A 17,674-nucleotide genomic window follows, 5' to 3' on the forward strand; every position below is an offset into this window, starting at 1 on the left:
AACTAAAGAGATCAATTGACATGTACACATTGGCATCGACGATAATCCTTTAACCTGAACGCCCACCGCGGATGTAGAAATCATAGGATGTAAAGCAATGAAAAGAAAAAGAGAAAGTAACCCGTTATATCACCATATACAGGCCTTATTTCTCTTTGCTCTTTTCCTTTTTCTCTTTCTTGTCCTTCTTTTCCTTCTTTTCCTTCTTCTCCTTCTCCTTCTTCTCCTTCTTTACCTTTTTCTCTTTCTTCTCGCTCTTTCCCTTCTCCTCCCTCTGAGTCTCAGTTGGCTCCAGATCGATATCAACAACAGGCGCGGAAGACACAGGAGCAGCAGTGATAGGAATGACACGGCTATTTCTCTGGGGGAGCCGCCGACGCTGAACCAGCCAGGCCATTTGTTTCCTTGTTCATCAACTGGTGCTCCTCCTCAGGACTCAACATTGTACCCTCGATACTCAAGAACCCACGGTCCCGCTCTGACCCCGGAATAACGTCGATATCCACGACACGGAATTTCACGGTTCCGCGTACCCGGTGGCCTGACACAGACCGGAAGTAGCCGGACGCAGCAACCTCTTCTTCCTCATCCTCATCGGCATCAAGCTCCTCCGCCACGGACCCAGGCTGGAAGTGTTCCTTCTCAGCATCGAAGCCAACAGGTGCCTTACCAGCGCTAGACTCGTCGTCCGTCGTAGCCACGTCATTGGGCGCATTGCTTTCGTCCTCAGCGCCTGGTGCAATCCACTTCCAGTCTCTGGGCAGGCGATTGCTCTCGATTCCGACGGAGAATAAATTGAAAACAACGGCACCCAAGAATCCCTCTGATTGTACATTAACCCATCCCTCGAGCGTCTGTCCGCGCTGAGGACGAAACACGAGGAAAGTAGCTGTAAGATAGACATAGAGCACGCCGTACTCGTCCGCCGTCTTGGCCATGGTCAATGGCTCCGGGTTGTCGGAATGCTTCTTCGGTTGAGACGAGGGTGGGAAGCTCGAAATTGAGGCTTGGGAGTAAGCTAGGACAATACCCTTTAATGGAGGAAAGTAGGTCAAGAGCAGCGGAGACAGGTGCTCCGCTTGCAGAGAGGATAGCGCATGGGTGGCCGAGATGGAGATGGGCGAAAGTGGGAGGTATAAGGTGGCCTTTGTCAGAGAGAACGGAGATTCAGGGTCTGGTGCGCCAGCAGAAGCCTGGCTCGAGATGCTTTTCTGGTCTCTGGATTTAGATTTGGAGGACTTGTCGGCGTCCGCTTTGCGCTTTTTTGATGGCGAAGAAGGATCCTTGTTCTTGCTCTTGCGCTTGCGCTCCACCTCTGTACTTGCCCGGGGAGGTGTGTCAATGTCCATTGCCTCGACTGCCATTTTATATTCGCGCTGCTCCGTAGAGCTGTGGAGTTCGAAGTAGATGTCGCTCTTTTTTTTTTCCTTGAGAAACTTTTTTTCATCTTGCATTTTCTGTCTGGTGAAGGAAGGCGGTGAATTTGGCGGTGAGTCTGTTTTCGGGACGCGCTGGCATTGTGCTGCGGTGTTCAAGCATTAGATGAGTTCGATTCCGAGCTGGAGAAAGGGTTTAAGTTTTGCAAATCCCCAGGGCTTTGGGCTCTTGATATCTAAGCCTGTGTGCCATGTCTTCACTCCTACCGTTTATTGGGTGGGCTGTTCTTCCCAACGTATGTGGAGCTAGAATGCGGATATCCAGCCGCGTGGGATGTTGTCTAATCGATTGATTCAGTATGCGACGAGTTTCCTCCAGAGTATCTATTATGGCATTACCATTCGAGCCGGTGATCCCAGACCTATGCCACAAACCCTTCGTTACGAACGAGATCGCCGCCGTATCTTCATCTTTGTGATTGTCGCATACCTCCTCTACACCCTCTACGAAACCTTCCATCAAGTTCAATTAGCGGGAGACTTTTACAAGGCACTAGGCGTATCGCCCTTTGCAGATGAACGAACAATCAAGTCTCGGTTTCGTCGACTTGCTGCCCAGCACCACCCGGATAAGATTGGACTCGAGGGTGGCTCTGAGGCGTACTTCATGTATCTGCGTCGAGCTCAAGAAACACTGGTCGATCCGGTGAAACGCTTTGCGTACGATCGTTTTGGCCCTGACATGCAGAATTGGGGGAGCAGAGGACTGCGCGTGACTTTGCGATGGCTTCTCTTTCACGATCTGTTCTACCGCAGTACGCTGTCGGTTTCGTGACGATGATGGTGCTGAATTGGCTGTGGTGGGCGAATTGGGGACGATACGTGAGTGTTTTCTGTTTATCATCTCGTCTCTCGCCTGTCTATAAAGCATCAAAGCTCACCATTTCTTGTTGGCAGTGGCGCTTTTATACCTTCGCTGCATTGCTCACTCTCGAGCTCACCTTGATCACCCACCCACAAGCCGTCTTCATGCCGACTGCATACCTTCCTACTTTTGTGTCCGCTTGGCTACCGAAGAACTCCTTCTACCTACTCCCTTTTCAGATCTTGACTCTCGCTCGCCGCGCATCGATTACCCTGCACATATTCATTTCACAGGCGGCTCCTCCTCAGAGTGGTAGTCTAAGCATCGGTGGAGATAAGATTCCTCAAGCCACCCTTCAAAGACTCAGTCAGCTCGCCGCTGCGACTCGGGCGACCGACGTTGAGGCGACACGGATGCTTCAGCTTGGCTTGGCGCCGTTCCGAGGCGATCGCGAGAGCGTCTCCGCTCTGCGGCGAGGGATGCAAGAAGGCCTGATTCAGGAGGGGTGCGGCTCAGTCCAGAGGTGCAGCGAGCTGTTGCGCAGGTCGCTGAACGGCGTGAAAGAGAGAAAGAGATGCCGAGCGACTAAAAGTATTGCATCCTTGGTTCCGTAAATCCCTAGTCTAATGAAACTTGTAGAGTCGGAAGAACAGTTTTTCTATGCGTGAAGTATGGTAGATCGGACCCGCACCAAGCCTGATGATTTAGGGATGATCAAGTCCGGTGAAAGAAATTTTCCCGGTGACCTCGGGGCTTAGATGCGAGCTCAAGGGTGGCGTGTCGGTCAGCTGTGAATCCTCGACAGGCAGAGGCGAAATAAATTACTGGGCATTGCAAATCCGGCTATGCCTAGTCTCATTAGTCGTAATCTATGGAGCGCTACCTCGCCCGTGAGCCATTTTCGGGACACGGCGGAGACTGGAATGAGATCCGTCAACGGGTTAGGGTTGACGATCTGGACTCGGAATGCCTGCTCATCGTACGCCCCGAGCACGATGGAGATTCGGAAGCCAGAAAAAATAACCAGAGTAGACTGGTTGAGGGGGCCTTGAAACCCCTCTAGGACGTGAACAAAGGCCAGTCGGTAAGTGCACATCCCAGGTCGAGATCAAGACTATGATGCGAGTATGTAACTATAGAAGGGCTGCAGTCCTTTGATCGGGTCCGAAATGGTATTGGTATTGTCACAGGTGCCCCTTCTCCTGTGACAGCGGTACCTGGCTTGGGGAAATCCCCGCGCATTAGCTACTTTCCCCCCTGTGTAATACCAGAACCACCAACGCGAGGCCTCACCTACGAACGTCGCCCTGTCTCTCTCACGGACGAACCTTTTTTTTGTATCCAGAGAAAATTAAACGAGATGAAATCCACACGCCTCGTCCCCTTTCCGGTTCCCCCCATCCATCCCCCCCTTTCATCCCTGCCTTCCCCATCTCTTCTTCCTTCCCCCCACCTCCCATCAGATTATGATCCCATCTCAACATTCACACTTTCGCCTCACCCTGACACGCGCCCCCCGGTCCTGATCGCACAGGCGGTGGAAACAACACGTCACAATCGCCGCCCCTAACTTGAGTCTTATCTACCCCCAATCTTCCATCTTCCCCCCAAAATTCCATCAACGACGAGGTCGAGGGTTTCCTCATCCATCCTCGAAGCCGTCGCCCATCATGCCCGCCGCTCCAGCTAACGGTCGCGCCAATCGCGCCGGGAATTCCAAGAACGCAACCCAGTCACTAGTGATCAAACTCAAGTTGCCGCCAAAGACCCTCAGGCAATTCGCTCTCGGCACCCCGAACAAAACTCCTCCAGTGAAGCTCTCGTCGAGAAGAGTGCCGAACGCTCCTCGCCGGCTTCATCTACGGAAGTCCCTGTCGTCCGACCATCCTCAGCAGACAATGCATCCGATGCCGATGCCGCTTCGACCCCAGCCACGGGCGCAACTCCTGGCGATACCCCACGTCGGAAGGGAGTTCCGGGTCCCAAACCAGGCAACAAACGGACAAATGGGCAGACCGAACCTACAGGGCGAGCTAGGGGTAGACCCGGACCGAAGAAGAAGCCCAAGACGTACGTTTTAAATCCCCCCTCCCCCTCATCGTTTGTGACCCGACCAGCGTGATCATCGACTAACTTGAATAAACCAAACAGTGAAGAAGGGACGGATACCGCAAAGCTTCCTACCACCCACCGCCTCGGGCCCAAGGCCAACACCGGTGCTATCAATGCTGGCCTGCGCGCCTTGGACCGCACCGGCGCTCCCTGTCGCAGGTGGGAGCGACAGCCCTTGAAGCTCCGCAGCTTCACTGGCGTTCTTTGGCAGCTGCCTTCCTGGCGTAGCCCTCAATCGTCTCAACCGGAGAGCGACGATAGCAAGTCGGCTGCGCTTGAGAGTGGTGACAGCGATGCAAAGCCCACCTCGGCGCCCGGCCCCGACACTCTCAATGGCAGCAGCGCTGTTCCCAGTGAGAAGAGCACGGGTGATGGTGATGGCGATGTCACCCCTGCTCCGTCCAACCTCGTTGAGCCCTCGTCGCCAGCAATCGCCATGACGGCGTAAGCGAGCTATCGGGTTGTACATTCCCTTTAACTTCCTTGTTCTTACCCTCTCTTTTCTCTTCGACATCTTTTTGAAGACGCTACTCTTTTTTTATTTCGGTACCTCGGTTACGGGTTTCGGTCCGGCGTGAATATGGCATGATTTTTATAGGCATGGGAGTTTTATATGTTGCTTGCACTCGCGGCTGCTTTGCTGGGCATTGGGTTCTGTCATGTATCATAGTTGATTCGGATTTTTCTTTTCCCTCCGGTGCTGGTGTTTTGACTGCATGTCTTTGGCTTTGCCTACTTTTCTCTACGATTGAATCATAGTGCAGCCCCCAAAATTGCGGTTTCGATTTCATTCGAGGGACTTCCCTGCCCTTTAGCTCATCCAGATCTTCCTAAGGTTATCTTGCTCAAGGTCATGGCGATAGGACAAATAAAAACCCAAATATATGAATATCTCGCCAACACTTTTATTGCCCAGTTGACACTGGCAGATACTAGGAACATCAAAGTGGCAGGAGGCCGCTCTCGTTGGTGCCCTAGTAGACTGCACTATGTCCAAGCAGAGTCTCTTTTGGCTCTCTTGGGCTCCATCCATAGATGTACACAGACAAGATCCATAGTTACTGTTCTTTCATCGTGAGAAACCCTACTAAGACTAGTAACAAATGATCCAGAATATGATCCAAAGTTCAACATTGGCCGCGTTTGTCTTCAAGTTGCCGTGGCCCCGCATCCATGGGAATCCCGGTCTGTCCAAAACTATTTATATAGTTCTGCGACTGACAGAGCAGAGTCTAGGTTGTACGGAAAGGCTAAACGAAAGACAAAACAGCGTCCTCACATCCGATTGATAAATGGTCTGCGCTGAACGGGGAGGGGCCCCCGTGACAACCGTGCCCCAGTCGCTTTGTCTCATCGTCCTGTCCCCTCTTTCGTTTAAAATCATCGGGTTTTCCCCGCAATTCATAATGCGTTGATGCCCTGTCAACCCAAATTCAGCATCTGGCCTTCTGTACCTGTGGCCACTAACGCGATCTTCCTTCTGCTGACCCCTATCGCTGCCGGGTCTGGGCTACGGAGCCCTCTTGTGGGCTTCATCGCTGCTTCCGGTTACCCAGATGATCCACTGGTCACGCAACAGTCAGCCGAGAAGAAAGCCGGAACGCCCGCTTTGATGGGATTTAGCTTGAGCTATTGAGTCTTGCTGGCACAGGAGCATCAGAAAAAGAGAGGAAATATATAAGAAAAAAAGGCCAAAAAAAAAGAGGCAAACGAAGACAAGTTCCTGGGTCGACCCACAAGCGTCATGGCCGATGTTCCTTTTCCCGGTGGAGTTCGAGCTCCATACATCTCGGGCCCACGTCGCTCCTCCTACGCCTCCGTCGTATCTGGCAACGCCTTCTCCCCCGATCTCCGGCTCCTTCTCGAACATACTGAATCCTAATACCGTTTCTTCATATCCTCCGCCTCTCCAGCCCGACGGCCGACTCCACCGGGCCCTGTCCGGCCTGGATGCCGCAGACATGCATCATAACTCCGCGTGGAGGTCCTCATCAGACTCGCTGCCATCCCACTCCCTCAAATACGCCGGCCTCATGCGCTCATCCGACTTCTCCCCGAGCCTGAGCTTCCCCGACTCTCCTTCCTTCTTCACTCCCTCTTACCTCCGCCACTCCCGATACGTATCCCGCCTCGATGCCGCTCATCGAGCCAGGCTTGCCGCCCAGCAGCGCGATGCGAGCTCCTCTACCTCAGCCCCAAATACATCTCTCTCCACCTCCTCTAGCAATGTTCATCTTCCTAAGATGGCCCTGTCCCATCGTGGCATGACCTACGATCTTATCGAGCACCCACCTGCGACCCCCGACCCTCTCATGCCCCTCCCGACTCAGTGGAGCCCCAACAGACAAATTCGGCGGGCTGGATTTATCGGGCGATGGTCTCGACGTCAGATATGACGGTGTAGTTCACAAGCATGACCATGAGGCCGCTGCCTGCGGGCTGACAACCCGATGCCGCCGCAATGTGGGATCTACTACTTCGAGATTAGGATTGAAGCTAAGCCCAAGGAAGGGTAGGTTCTTTTCCCCCCTCTTGTTTTCGCATTCCTGTCTTCCTCAAAAGTCAGGAATTCCTTGACTAATTGGGACTTATGTCTAGGATGATCGGCATAGGATTTTCCAGTACCAAGGCCTCGGTCGAGAGATTACCCGGCTGGGAGCAGGAGTCATGGGCCTACCATGGCGATGACGGGAAGTCATTCTTTGGTGAAAGTCAAGGCCAGGGACGAGCATATGGACCGACATTCGGTGTTGGTGATACTGTAGGTTGTGGGGTGAATTTCTCCACTGGATGCGCTTTCTTTACAAAGAATGGCATTTTCTTAGGTATGTGCGGTCTCCTTTATTAAAGCAATCCTCGTGCTAACCATCAAAGGCGATGCGTTTCATGACGTACATAACGTAAAGTTATACCCGTCGGTGGGCATGAAGAAACAGCCAAAAGTGCACCTCAAGGCTAATTTCGGTCAATACCCCTTTGTTTTTGATATTGATGGCATGGTCAAGGTATTTTACCCTTCGTCTGTCAGCTCTAGGCTCTATTCTGACATTGCCGCAGTTTGAGAGGTCAAAGATACAGGCGCAGATTAAAAACACCAGCGTTGACAGCCTGCAACCGCCGCTTGGCGAATCAGCACTTCTTCAAGAGCTGGTTGCTCAGTTCTTGGCCCATGATGGGTATGTCGAGACCGCCCGAGCTTTTGCTGAAGAGGTAGCTACAGAGACAGCTGCTCTTCAAAACGGACATGAGGAGCCCTTGAAGAAGTATGAAGTGGAAGAGGACCGCGAGGCCATCAACAGAAACAGTAAGCTGCGGGTTCCTGGCTCAAACTAATTGCTTTCGCTAATTTTAGGCAGGGATCCGCGCTGCTATCCTCGACGGTGACATCGACAAAGCCCTCAAGCACACTAAGGCCTACTATGCTAAGGTTTTGGAGAGTAACCCACAGATCCACTTCAAATTGCGATGCCGGAAATTCCTTGAGATGATGCGCCGAGCCAGTGAATTATCCACCGAATCCAACTTTTCTCAGAAGCGCATGCGCACTGATTCCCCCAGTCCGGACGAGCATGCTGTCTTTGACCAAGAGATGGAGCTTGATGATGGCGAGGAGTGGAATGCGGATGGCATGGATACCGAGTCTGATATTGCGGAACACAACAATCTCCTAACAGAGGCTGTGCAATATTGCCAACAGCTATCCATTGACTTCCCATCGGACGAGAATGGTGGCGACAAGAAGATGTTAGATGACATTTTTTCACTTGTTGCTTACCCAGATCCCAAGCGATCAGTCCATGGCCATTACCTTGATCCTGCTGGCCGGGTGGCAGTGGCCGAAGAGCTAAACTCAGCCATACTAGGTAAGGTCCTTGTTCCAGGTTGAACCAACGTGCATCTAACATGCTTTTAGTGTCCCTCGGGAAATCCTCTTCAGCAGCCCTCGAGTGGTTGTACCAGCAAACAGAGGTTCTAGTTAACGAAATCAGTGAAGACGGCGGCGCCGGGGCGTTCATTAATGTTCGAGACGACATTCTGCTTTGAGCTGGCGCAAGGTTTCTCTTTTCCTTTCTGCCTCAAGTTGACTTGACTTGGACACCTTTCATGGACTGCATCTCTGATTTTCTGCCAGTTACGGCTTGTCCCACAGCCTTTTGTTTTCATACTGCTCCATTTGGCAGCGCCTTTTCTGAATTTAGCAAACTTGGCCCGCGGGAGTTTTGTTGTTCTATTCTTACTCTCCACTATTGTGCGAGCCAGACTGTTTGTTATCCTCAGAGCTTGTCCTTTGTCCTAGGCTAGGCACGGCGGAGTAATAGCCCAAGGGCCTTCAATGAATTCACTCCAGTAATGACTCCATAGACACCCTAGGGATAATAGCTTCCGTGGTACTAGGACGTGTGACGTAGCGTCTTCCATTCTTTTGGACCACAGCTAATCTTGCCACATGGTTCAGATGTGTATGAACGTTTTTCTCTTCGATACTGTGGCAGAAAGACCGGATTGATTCGAGCTGCTCTTGTACATGCAGTCTCGTACCCGAGACCGAGTCTCACCGTACACGATTGAGAGTGTGAAGATGGCCTAAGTCCCTGGTAAATAGTTAACTATTGATCGACTGGACCGGCTGGCACTGAATCTGACAGTGGTGTGTATATCAAGTACTCCGGTTTTCCAAGTGGATAGCCTGATGAAACAGCATGCCCGGAATGGCGGGGGCTATTTTGAGACGAGAGCTCTATTAGTAGCTTTCAGATCGATACGCGTTCGGCAGAGGCACCTTGCTAGTTTGCCTTGGCGATAAGATCGATTCTGGACCGACGATCGCCTGTTGCTAGTTGATAAAGCAACCAGGGATATTCGCTATGTCTGATGGCTTACATCTGGATGTGAATAATAGCCATCCATCGTTACGGGACGGTTTGGTTTTCCTTATCTTGAGGATGAAAGATAAGAAGAACATGATAGATCGCACGCGGGTCGCAAGGACTATTTCACACCTGCAGAATTAGCGGGGTCTGTCATGAACTAAAGATCTGTACTCCGTATTGGAGCACAGGGGACTTGGCGATTTCTGACAATTCGAACGCAAGGAATTGGGGTGAATGGCGTGGCATGTAGGGCTGTACGTGAATAGCGCATAGTTCGAGTTTCCACCGTCATGGGGGGTCTGAGTTTTCACCGACTTCCCCCCTCTGATCTGCGCAAATCACCAACACATTACAATCCACCCTCGTCCACCTCATCCTTGTGCCACGAAATTCCCCCCGCAGGATCCCATTGATACCCAATCGGCGTGGTCAGGTACCCTTACCTAATCTGTTACATCAGCGGTTCGCGTGATTTCTCCGCTTCTTCAGGTACTCAGGTACGCGCCACCGGGACCTGTACGACCTGGATTCTGCATCTTTCGAGAGGTTGATAGCTCTCATCCTCGATGAGCCCTGCTCCTCCACTCTAGGGGCCACATTCCAGGGCCTATGGATTCGCAACCACATAGCTCGGGCCAAATCCCGGAGCCTTATCCCAGCATTCCGGACGTATTCTCGCTCCCGCTCCAACACGCTGCGCTGTTGTTGCGGGCGAGAAGACTGTGCTCTGCTCGAGCATAATCATGTAGCCCTCGAGGGGCTGGAGAAGGACCTCGAGACGGCAGCTAAATTAGGCCAGGTATGTTGAGAGATTAATTCATCTTTTCTTTTCTTTTTCTTTTTTTTCCCTTTTGTCTTTCTCTATGTGGAACTAGGCTTGTTTGTTAGGTCTTCTCATGGTCCACTGGTGGTAACCGTGGCGAGCTGAGCTGCATGTTTGATACATCATTCCTGTCATTTCCGAGGCGGGTCTTCGCTTTTCCTCAGAGATCGCTCATCCCCACCCACTATTCCCTCATACTTTGAATTTCCCTGCTGCACAAGGCACTGTCTCGCAAACCCAAGAGAGAACTCACCTGAGCATCACCAATCTATCTCTTCGTCATATGGAAACTCTTAGGAGAAAACCCTCCGTTTTGTCTTATTGCGCTGGCGTCCGTCATGACTACCTTGAAATGCACTGCATATGCTTCGGCAGATTGTCACGGCTCGTCATCGCTAACCTTTTCTCTACAGGCACTATTACATCGCCATGAAAGCTACATGGCCGAGGCGGAAGAGGATCGCCGCCGCCTCCTGAGACAGTGTGGATGCGCTCGAGCGCGAAAAGCGCCAAGTGCAAGCAGAAAACGCGCGTATCGTGGAAGAGAACCGTGATCTGCTGGAACAACTTGACAATTTGAACAATGCTGTCTTGGAGTCCGACGAGCATGTTCAGTCCCTGACTCTTACGCTTGAGAGCACCGAAGCCGAATTACGAAGGCTCACTGTTGCTGCAGCGCGCGCAGCTGAGCTCGAGGCCCAGCTTGCGCTGATGGAGACCGAACAGTCGAGGCTCCATGAAACCATCTCTTCCGTCAAGGCAGATGAGCGTTCTGCTGTGCAGCGCTGGCGCAATGCGGAGAGTACTCTGCGTGGTCTACACGACCAGGTCGAGCGAATTGAGAAGGAAGCGCGTGAAGAGCGCGAGAGACATGAGGAGCTGATTCAGCGGATGGAGCGTAAGCGAACGGTGGAGCGAGAGCTGGATAATGCGGCGGGCCGCTTGAAGGGGGCCGCAGCTGCGTCTGAACTTGGCCGTAACTCTGGAACACATGTGGTTTCCAGGTTCGTGAAGGATATCTTGCAGGATAATGCGAACCTGCAAGTTGGGATCATGGAACTCCGGGAAATGCTCGATAGTTCCAATCAGGAGGTGCAAAACCTCCGAGATCAGGTCTTGTGTCATCAACCGCTGGCCGGCGATGAAGGCGATGCTGAGGTCACTCCAACTGCTACTCTCAGCGAAGAATTGGAGTCAAAAGAGCGTCGTATCTCGCAAGAATTCCATATCCACCATCATTACCACTCGCCTACCTCAAATGCACGCAAAGAAAAGGGTGCGATCAATCGACGAGCCAAGAAGAAGCGCCCTATTCTGGGAAGCCCTATTCCATGCATTCTGCTGTGGGAACACAATCACCCCGCAGGTCAATTCATCGCTCCCAGTCTTCTGGCTCGTCTATGAACACCGTTCTCTCGCAAACTTCTGTCTCTATTCCTCCCGCATCGTCTCGCAGGTGGTCCCTTCAGTCACCAGCATTAGACTCGTTGGCCAGCTCCCCGCAGTCGGCCTTCCGCACATCCTCGATATTTGACCGCGTGGATCGTGGATCAGACGATTACTCTCAACCGACAAGTCCCGACAGTACGGTCTTCTCGTCCCCGCTCATTAGTGCTCGTAATGTGAAAGGCTTAGATCTGCCTATCAGGCCTATGGGCAACCTTGATAATGACTCAGCCCAGCTGGAAAATTCGACCGATCTCTTCAATGATTACCTCTACGATCGGCCCACAATCCTTGACTACCACGACAAACAGCCCGCCATCCCAGAAGAGTCGGAGCCATCTGGATCTGGGCCCGACAAAAATCAGTCTTTCACTGGTGACCCGTCCTCAGCGCCTGGAGATGACATCTTCGATCTGCATATGCAGTACACCCCTTTACGCAAGTCAGCTTCCCATGAGAGTCTTCTTTCAATAGCCGGCATGGACATCCATACATCGACAGACCGCGAAGCTCGTATGGGCATATGGCACCCCGGAATGCGCATTCCGCGTCGTTTGGTATCGCCGAGCGTGGAATTGTCGTCAACACCGCCTATCATATCAACTGCCAATATTGTTGCGGACCGTGCCCGAGCTTCCGATAAGTCATCTCGAGCTCTTTTGGCCTCCATGGCTGCAAGTAGTATCCCCTCGGACTCTGCGTCAGTAGTGTCTGTCGACAGCAACAGCACCAGTTCTACGACCACTCCCGGGCCCCGCAAGTCATCTGCACTGACACGTCGTGTAGGTGGCTGGGTGCGCGGCAGATGGGGCATGGCCCCTGTCTCCGAGAATTGTGATTGCCCCGGTGATGGAAACCAGGCTACCACAAAGCCAGCATCCGCGGACCCTCCACAGGGGGAGCCATCGCCGGCTACTGTGACAACTCGCCGGAAAACATCGGACGAGCCGCCGCCGCTCCGATTCAGAGTTACAGGCGTGAACCAGAAAGGTCCAATCATGGGATTTCTCCCTCCCCGCCCTGCTCCGGTCTCTGTACAGGTCCAAGGAATCGATGAGAATCTGCTGCGCGAAAGTCTTGCAGAAGAAGCCCATCGGTGATCCTTCGGACACACTCGCTCATTTCTTCTCTACACATATTCGTTTACACCAGCTCCTCAGCCAAGTCTCCTTTTTTCATACCTCCCTTCCCGTCTTCTCTTGACTCCTTTCATTCATATCCCATCTTTACCTTTAGCATAGCCTTAGCCGGTGTCTCTTTGCATTGCCTTGTTTCTTTGATAACCTGTAACTTTGACTTTTGGCCTGCTTTGGAAAGCGCGCGTAGGTGCCCAGGTGGCTACTTGCTGGAATGGCGTTCTTGGTTATGATGTGATACCCTGACGGAGACATGCCTTTGTGCTTATTTTGGCTTCCTGTTTCGGCCTAGATTTATTATATATTAAAGATAAATTATGCAATGTGGTGCCTGCAAAGCTTCGTAGGAACTATCTATTGAGCTTCGTGATAGGATTTCTCAACGTGTTCGAGACTTCAAATTCCTTTAGCTCAATAAGAGGAACATGAATTTTAGGTCGATATATTTGATTTCAATATGTACGCCTCCCTGATACGAGGAATGCCATAAGTTTTTAACCTGACAGAACTTTATCGGGCACTTCCAAGTTCATAGAAACGCATATAAGACGCTTGCAAATGGACCTAGGTCAATGTAGCAAAAGAACAATCGTTACTAGTAAAGGATTCGATACGGAATTTTGGGCGAGCTCATTCAGATTAAGAGTGTGCACAGCATCCGAGTCTTTAGATGAGACCGAGTGGCACGTACTAGTACCAATAATAGGACTTTGATGATTTGAGCTGTTCTCTGTAGGAATTTAGAATCAGGCTCATTCTCGCTACTTAAGTCGTGGGCCCTCGTAATAGTAGCTTGAGCCACATGACTTGCTGTTGCAAGGCTCCCGAGTTCATGTAGCTATTGCAGGCGATAGGACTACGGCGAATCTACTGATGAAGGAGAGATCCTGTACGTCTCAAATAGGGATATTTGTCGCGTGGAAAAATCCAGTCTGCTGGTCCGAAGGGGTTGATTCGAAAGCGATGCGTTCAACAGCAAATTGGTGTGTATCTGTTGCAGTTAGCACTTCCTCTTGCCCCTTCAAGCTAAAACGGGTGACGATGTATTGCTTACCGCATCCAGAGAGAAATGTTTTGAAGGTATCCTCGTTCCGTATTGTTGCCGCGATGATGAAGTGCTGGACTCGATAATTCTCGAAAAGATCCCTCACAGTTGATAAGAGAAGAGGAACAATATCCGTGTCATAAATCTAGAGCAGGAGATGAGAGGGTAGGCTACAGATGTTAAACCTGAGGGTAACTCACCAGGTCTGCCCCAAGAGCAATATCAAAGCTGATGTGGTCATTCTCCACAAAATCCTGCATGTCGTCCGTCCATTCCAGAGGGGTGCCCCATTCCCACAAAGCCGCATGAAATGGCATTGGCTTCTCTGAATCTGCAACCCTGTTCAAGGGAGCAGAGCGGTTCATATTCTCAATAAGTGTGATCTCCCGGTCCGACGCTATAACCCCGCGCACCCCTAAGTGCCTTGCGCACAATAGTGACAAGAACCCGGTTCCAGCACCCAGCTCAATCACGCGCTTCCCTCGTACTAGCTCTTCCCCGGATGGGGATGATAGAAATGATCCGAGATGGAGGGCAGCTTCCCAAGTCCTGAACCCAGTTGTTCCACCGGCAAGAATAAGGCCACGGGACTCGGATGTAATCACTGTCCGTTCTAATGCAGCATCTGAAGGATTTATTGGGGTGGTATATTTGATATGAGACAACTGCTGCGCAGATGTTAAAGAGCTGGGCTTGGGCTGTGCAATCAAATTGGCCCAGCATGTCATGAGGTCGTCGAGGATTTCCTGGGATTGTGTTAGCGATTATCAATCCAATGAACAGGAAAGATTTCAAGCCATAGGGTTTCCATTGTGAACTACAGTTATAGTCTGCAATGACGTGGCTAGTGTGTTCCCTACATCTTCATCTGGGTTCTGTATAGACGCTTCAATTTGGGCCAGTATCACTTTCAGAACACGGGCGCGGTAGTTGGTTGGCGGGAGTGGGGTGAGAGACTCGTCAAACATACGCTCATACAGAGCTGTCTGGGTTTCCGGGCGCACAAGTACATGGCCTGGAGGAAGAGCCAGATTGGGAGGATCCACAAGCTGAAAGTACTGAGCAACCAATTTGCGAATAGCGTCCATCGTGCTCTTCTTCCCAGAAGACTGGGGCCCGTCTAAATTTCTCACCGATAAGGATTTGGGGCTCCGCTTATCTGCTTATCTTATCGGAGAGACACCTGAGGCTGGACCGAGGGCTCGTGATGACATAAGCACCACTTAGTCAGACCGGGGTCTTCCTAACCGGGACTAGTGTACCCTTCTAGCCGAGCACACCGCACGAAAAAAAAGGTCGACACATCCACACTCATTCGTTTCCTGCATCACCACTCATCACCAAAATGGCCGACACTCCCGTTACTCTGCGGACTCGCAAGTTCATCCGCAACCCTCTGCTTGCCCGTAAGCAGATGGTCGTGTAAGAATCCCTTCTTTCCCCCCTCTTCCCCGATTTTCTCGATGCGAATTGGTCCATGCGAAGGGACACCGCGCCAACGTCAAACCCACGACTCGATCTATGATTCTCGATACCAGGCGGCAAGAAGGAAAAGGAAAATTGAAAGCGCCGCAGAAAAAAAAAACAATCACCGTGTCACCAAAGCAAGAATCAAATCGACTATCGAGATGGAAATTCATAATACTGAAAACGCACACATACGGGTTAAGAATTGCGACTGACATTTTCTGTCTTCAGGGACGTCCTCCACCCCAACCGCCCCAACGTCTCCAAGGATGAGCTCCGCGAGAAGCTGGCCGACCTGTACAAGTCCAACAAGGACCAGGTCTCCGTCTTCGGATTCCGCACACAGTACGGTGGTGGCAAGAGCACCGGCTTCGCTCTCGTCTACGACTCCCACGAGGCCCTGAAGAAGTTCGAGCCTGCCTACCGTCTCATCCGCATTGGTGCCGCCACCAAGGTTGAGAAGCCCAGCCGACAGCAGCGTACGTTCCCTTTCTTTTTTTCCCTCTTTTCCTTTTATTGCTCCCATACGGCTCATTTCGATCCGCTCATATCTTATGTGCATATTGCTAACTTTTTCCCCTCCCAACAGGCAAGCAACGGAAGAACCGCTCCAAGAAGTTCCGTGGTACCGCCAAGGTCAAGGGCCCCAAGAAGAGCAAGGACTAAGCGTCTCGCTCTGCGTGATTCATATACCGATGAATGGCAGATGGATGCAACGTTTGGTGGCCTGGTGGTTCTAGAGTCCCCCGCTTACGGTGTCTTACGAATCGTGGGCGGGTGGTCGGTGTCTGGATGGAGGGGGATGGACGCGACGACAATGGATGCATCAAAATTACGCTGGTTTTTTAAAAAAAGAATGTCGCCTGCGGGCCATCTCAGGAGTGTGTTGTGTGGTTGTGCCCCCTGTCTGGAAACCCGGTGATCCCCCTCAAAAGGCGTCAGTGTTGTTTTTTATGGTGGTTTGGATCATCGGTTTCGAATACAACAGCGAGGGATATGAGAACCGGAATTCAGTTTTCCGGGATGAATAACATATTTTGTTTCTGTTCATTGACCGGCAAACCCGCTCTCTACCTGTAGCTGCTGTGTCTATTCTCCGGGTATGTTGCCCTTTGAACCCTTTGGAACTTGGCAGGGTTCCGTTCGTCTTGGACTTGTAGATCCGTCCTCTGCGAAGCGGTATTAGTACCACCACGAGTCTAGACCTTGCAGACTTGATACAACTCCCCGGACTTGGCCTTATTGCTAGCCAATTCGGGAGTAGAAGTTCGAGCTTTCGTGTAGGACGATTGAATCATCCCTAACCCCAACCTGCACTTATCAGTCTCAAACGAGGCGAATAGAATTATCGTGGTTCTAGCACACCCCGGGGATACGACCAGTACTGTACAAATCATGTCACTCAGGTCCGAGATACCCAACCGCCAAGTCCAGCATTTCATTCGCCCAAGACCACAAAGACCACTCAACGACATCCCTTCCTACCATGCTCGATTTGTCCATCACCTCTTTCCCCCCATAGACGGTTGCATGTACCACAGCGGCATGCACCCCCGAACTCTATTCCAAAGGTACTTTCTTAGGCAACCCACGGAAAAGTCTAAGTCAGGTCATTTGCAGCACCCTGGCAAACTTAATCGCATGCAGATATAACCAGCCTATGACTGGCTCTTACCAAGTCGCCGGGGCTGCACCAATGACTCGGGGATCAGCCACTTCGGGGACCAACTAACGCACCCTTGCAAAATCGGCATAATCAGGAAAGTGGCAGCGGAGAAACCGACGGGGATGGTGGGCTGTATATGACATCAGAAAGGATAGTTCTCGGTCGATGCATCCTCATTTTTGCAAGGAGGAGCGGTCTGGCCGTTGACAGGGGCGGCGTTTTCCTAGGCCGGGGACATGTGGAGTCAGGGTTGTGCAGATTACACAGACGGGGACCGTAGAATCTGATTTCTATGGTTGGAGTGTGATGTTTCTCCAAATGAAGGATTTTTTCCGTTCTCACGCCATTTTTTTTTTCTCATACTAGTTTGTATTTGCTAGCACCTCGTTTTGGCATTGTACTGGAGAATTATCACGGTACTTTGCGGACGAGATCCCTTCGTCGCAGCCCTAATTTCAAGATGATACTCTGAAACTCTGTATGCTAGTAGAGACTATATGCTAGGAGAGTCTAGGTGGGGAGACTCGCGGTAAAAATAGCATACAATAATTATATGATGTGAATCAGCCACGCCGATTGTGGAGGCATCACAGAAGAAAATATCAAGTATGACGAACCCATGCCTAGTCTGCTCGTGTGGCCACGAGATACAGTGTTGAAACACTTGGTATGAGCAACACCTACAGTGATCAAGATACCTGTGGCGCCTTGGTGATTCCAACTTGCGACTAAAATTAGTGACTCCAATTAGGCAATAGAGGTGATAAGAACACGATAGACATGTAATTCAAAATACCAGCCATAAATCCTCCCTTCAGATAGTAAAATGAATTCCATAGGAAACAAAGACAGCACCCTCCGCATTCA

General features: G+C 51.3%; 8 protein-coding genes across 8 annotated transcripts; 6 read left to right on the top strand and 2 right to left on the bottom strand.

Annotated features, from left to right (window-relative positions):
* Positions 1-145: 145 nt before the first annotated feature.
* On the bottom strand, positions 146-1,454 carry N7468_006301 (DNA-directed RNA polymerase I subunit RPA43; the record flags this gene model as incomplete). Its single annotated transcript, XM_058475597.1, has 2 exons — positions 146-404; positions 466-1,454. 2 exons carry the CDS (start codon positions 1,452-1,454, stop codon positions 146-148), a joined length of 1,248 nt encoding a protein of 415 aa, XP_058328487.1.
* A 173-nt stretch (positions 1,455-1,627) lies between these two features.
* Positions 1,628-2,855, top strand: N7468_006302 (J domain-containing protein; the record flags this gene model as incomplete). Its single annotated transcript, XM_058475598.1, has 4 exons — positions 1,628-1,672; positions 1,735-2,148; positions 2,193-2,258; positions 2,334-2,855. The coding sequence occupies 4 exons, from the start codon at positions 1,628-1,630 to the stop codon at positions 2,853-2,855; spliced, it is 1,047 nt and encodes a 348-aa protein (XP_058328488.1).
* A 1,056-nt stretch (positions 2,856-3,911) lies between these two features.
* Positions 3,912-4,801, top strand: N7468_006303 (uncharacterized protein; the record flags this gene model as incomplete). Its single annotated transcript, XM_058475599.1, has 3 exons — positions 3,912-3,933; positions 3,996-4,311; positions 4,393-4,801. The coding sequence occupies 3 exons, from the start codon at positions 3,912-3,914 to the stop codon at positions 4,799-4,801; spliced, it is 747 nt and encodes a 248-aa protein (XP_058328489.1).
* Positions 4,802-5,767: 966 nt separating this feature from the next.
* Positions 5,768-5,989, top strand: N7468_006304 (uncharacterized protein; the record flags this gene model as incomplete). Its single annotated transcript, XM_058475600.1, has 1 exon — positions 5,768-5,989. One exon carries the CDS (start codon positions 5,768-5,770, stop codon positions 5,987-5,989), a length of 222 nt encoding a protein of 73 aa, XP_058328490.1.
* Positions 5,990-6,104: 115 nt separating this feature from the next.
* N7468_006305 (uncharacterized protein) lies at positions 6,105-8,397 on the top strand (the record flags this gene model as incomplete). Its single annotated transcript, XM_058475601.1, has 7 exons — positions 6,105-6,730; positions 6,842-6,865; positions 6,952-7,178; positions 7,228-7,358; positions 7,411-7,657; positions 7,710-8,216; positions 8,267-8,397. The coding sequence occupies 7 exons, from the start codon at positions 6,105-6,107 to the stop codon at positions 8,395-8,397; spliced, it is 1,893 nt and encodes a 630-aa protein (XP_058328491.1).
* An 821-nt stretch (positions 8,398-9,218) lies between these two features.
* Positions 9,219-12,593, top strand: N7468_006306 (uncharacterized protein; the record flags this gene model as incomplete). Its single annotated transcript, XM_058475602.1, has 4 exons — positions 9,219-9,262; positions 9,714-10,023; positions 10,546-11,240; positions 11,318-12,593. 4 exons carry the CDS (start codon positions 9,219-9,221, stop codon positions 12,591-12,593), a joined length of 2,325 nt encoding a protein of 774 aa, XP_058328492.1.
* A 932-nt stretch (positions 12,594-13,525) lies between these two features.
* N7468_006307 (protein-lysine N-methyltransferase) lies at positions 13,526-14,762 on the bottom strand (the record flags this gene model as incomplete). The annotated part of the gene is made up of 3 exons (XM_058475603.1): positions 13,526-13,819; positions 13,875-14,420; positions 14,535-14,762. The coding sequence occupies 3 exons, from the start codon at positions 14,760-14,762 to the stop codon at positions 13,526-13,528; spliced, it is 1,068 nt and encodes a 355-aa protein (XP_058328493.1).
* A 257-nt stretch (positions 14,763-15,019) lies between these two features.
* Positions 15,020-15,807, top strand: N7468_006308 (40S ribosomal protein eS24; the record flags this gene model as incomplete). The annotated part of the gene is made up of 3 exons (XM_058475604.1): positions 15,020-15,096; positions 15,373-15,620; positions 15,731-15,807. 3 exons carry the CDS (start codon positions 15,020-15,022, stop codon positions 15,805-15,807), a joined length of 402 nt encoding a protein of 133 aa, XP_058328494.1.
* Positions 15,808-17,674: the final 1,867 nt, after the last annotated feature.

This window comes from Penicillium chermesinum (assembly GCF_028974085.1).
Source record: "Penicillium chermesinum strain IBT 19713 chromosome Unknown utg000005l:1.0-4115287.0:1.0-4118363.0, whole genome shotgun sequence".
Classification (NCBI taxonomy): Eukaryota; Fungi; Ascomycota; class Eurotiomycetes; order Eurotiales; family Aspergillaceae; genus Penicillium; species Penicillium chermesinum.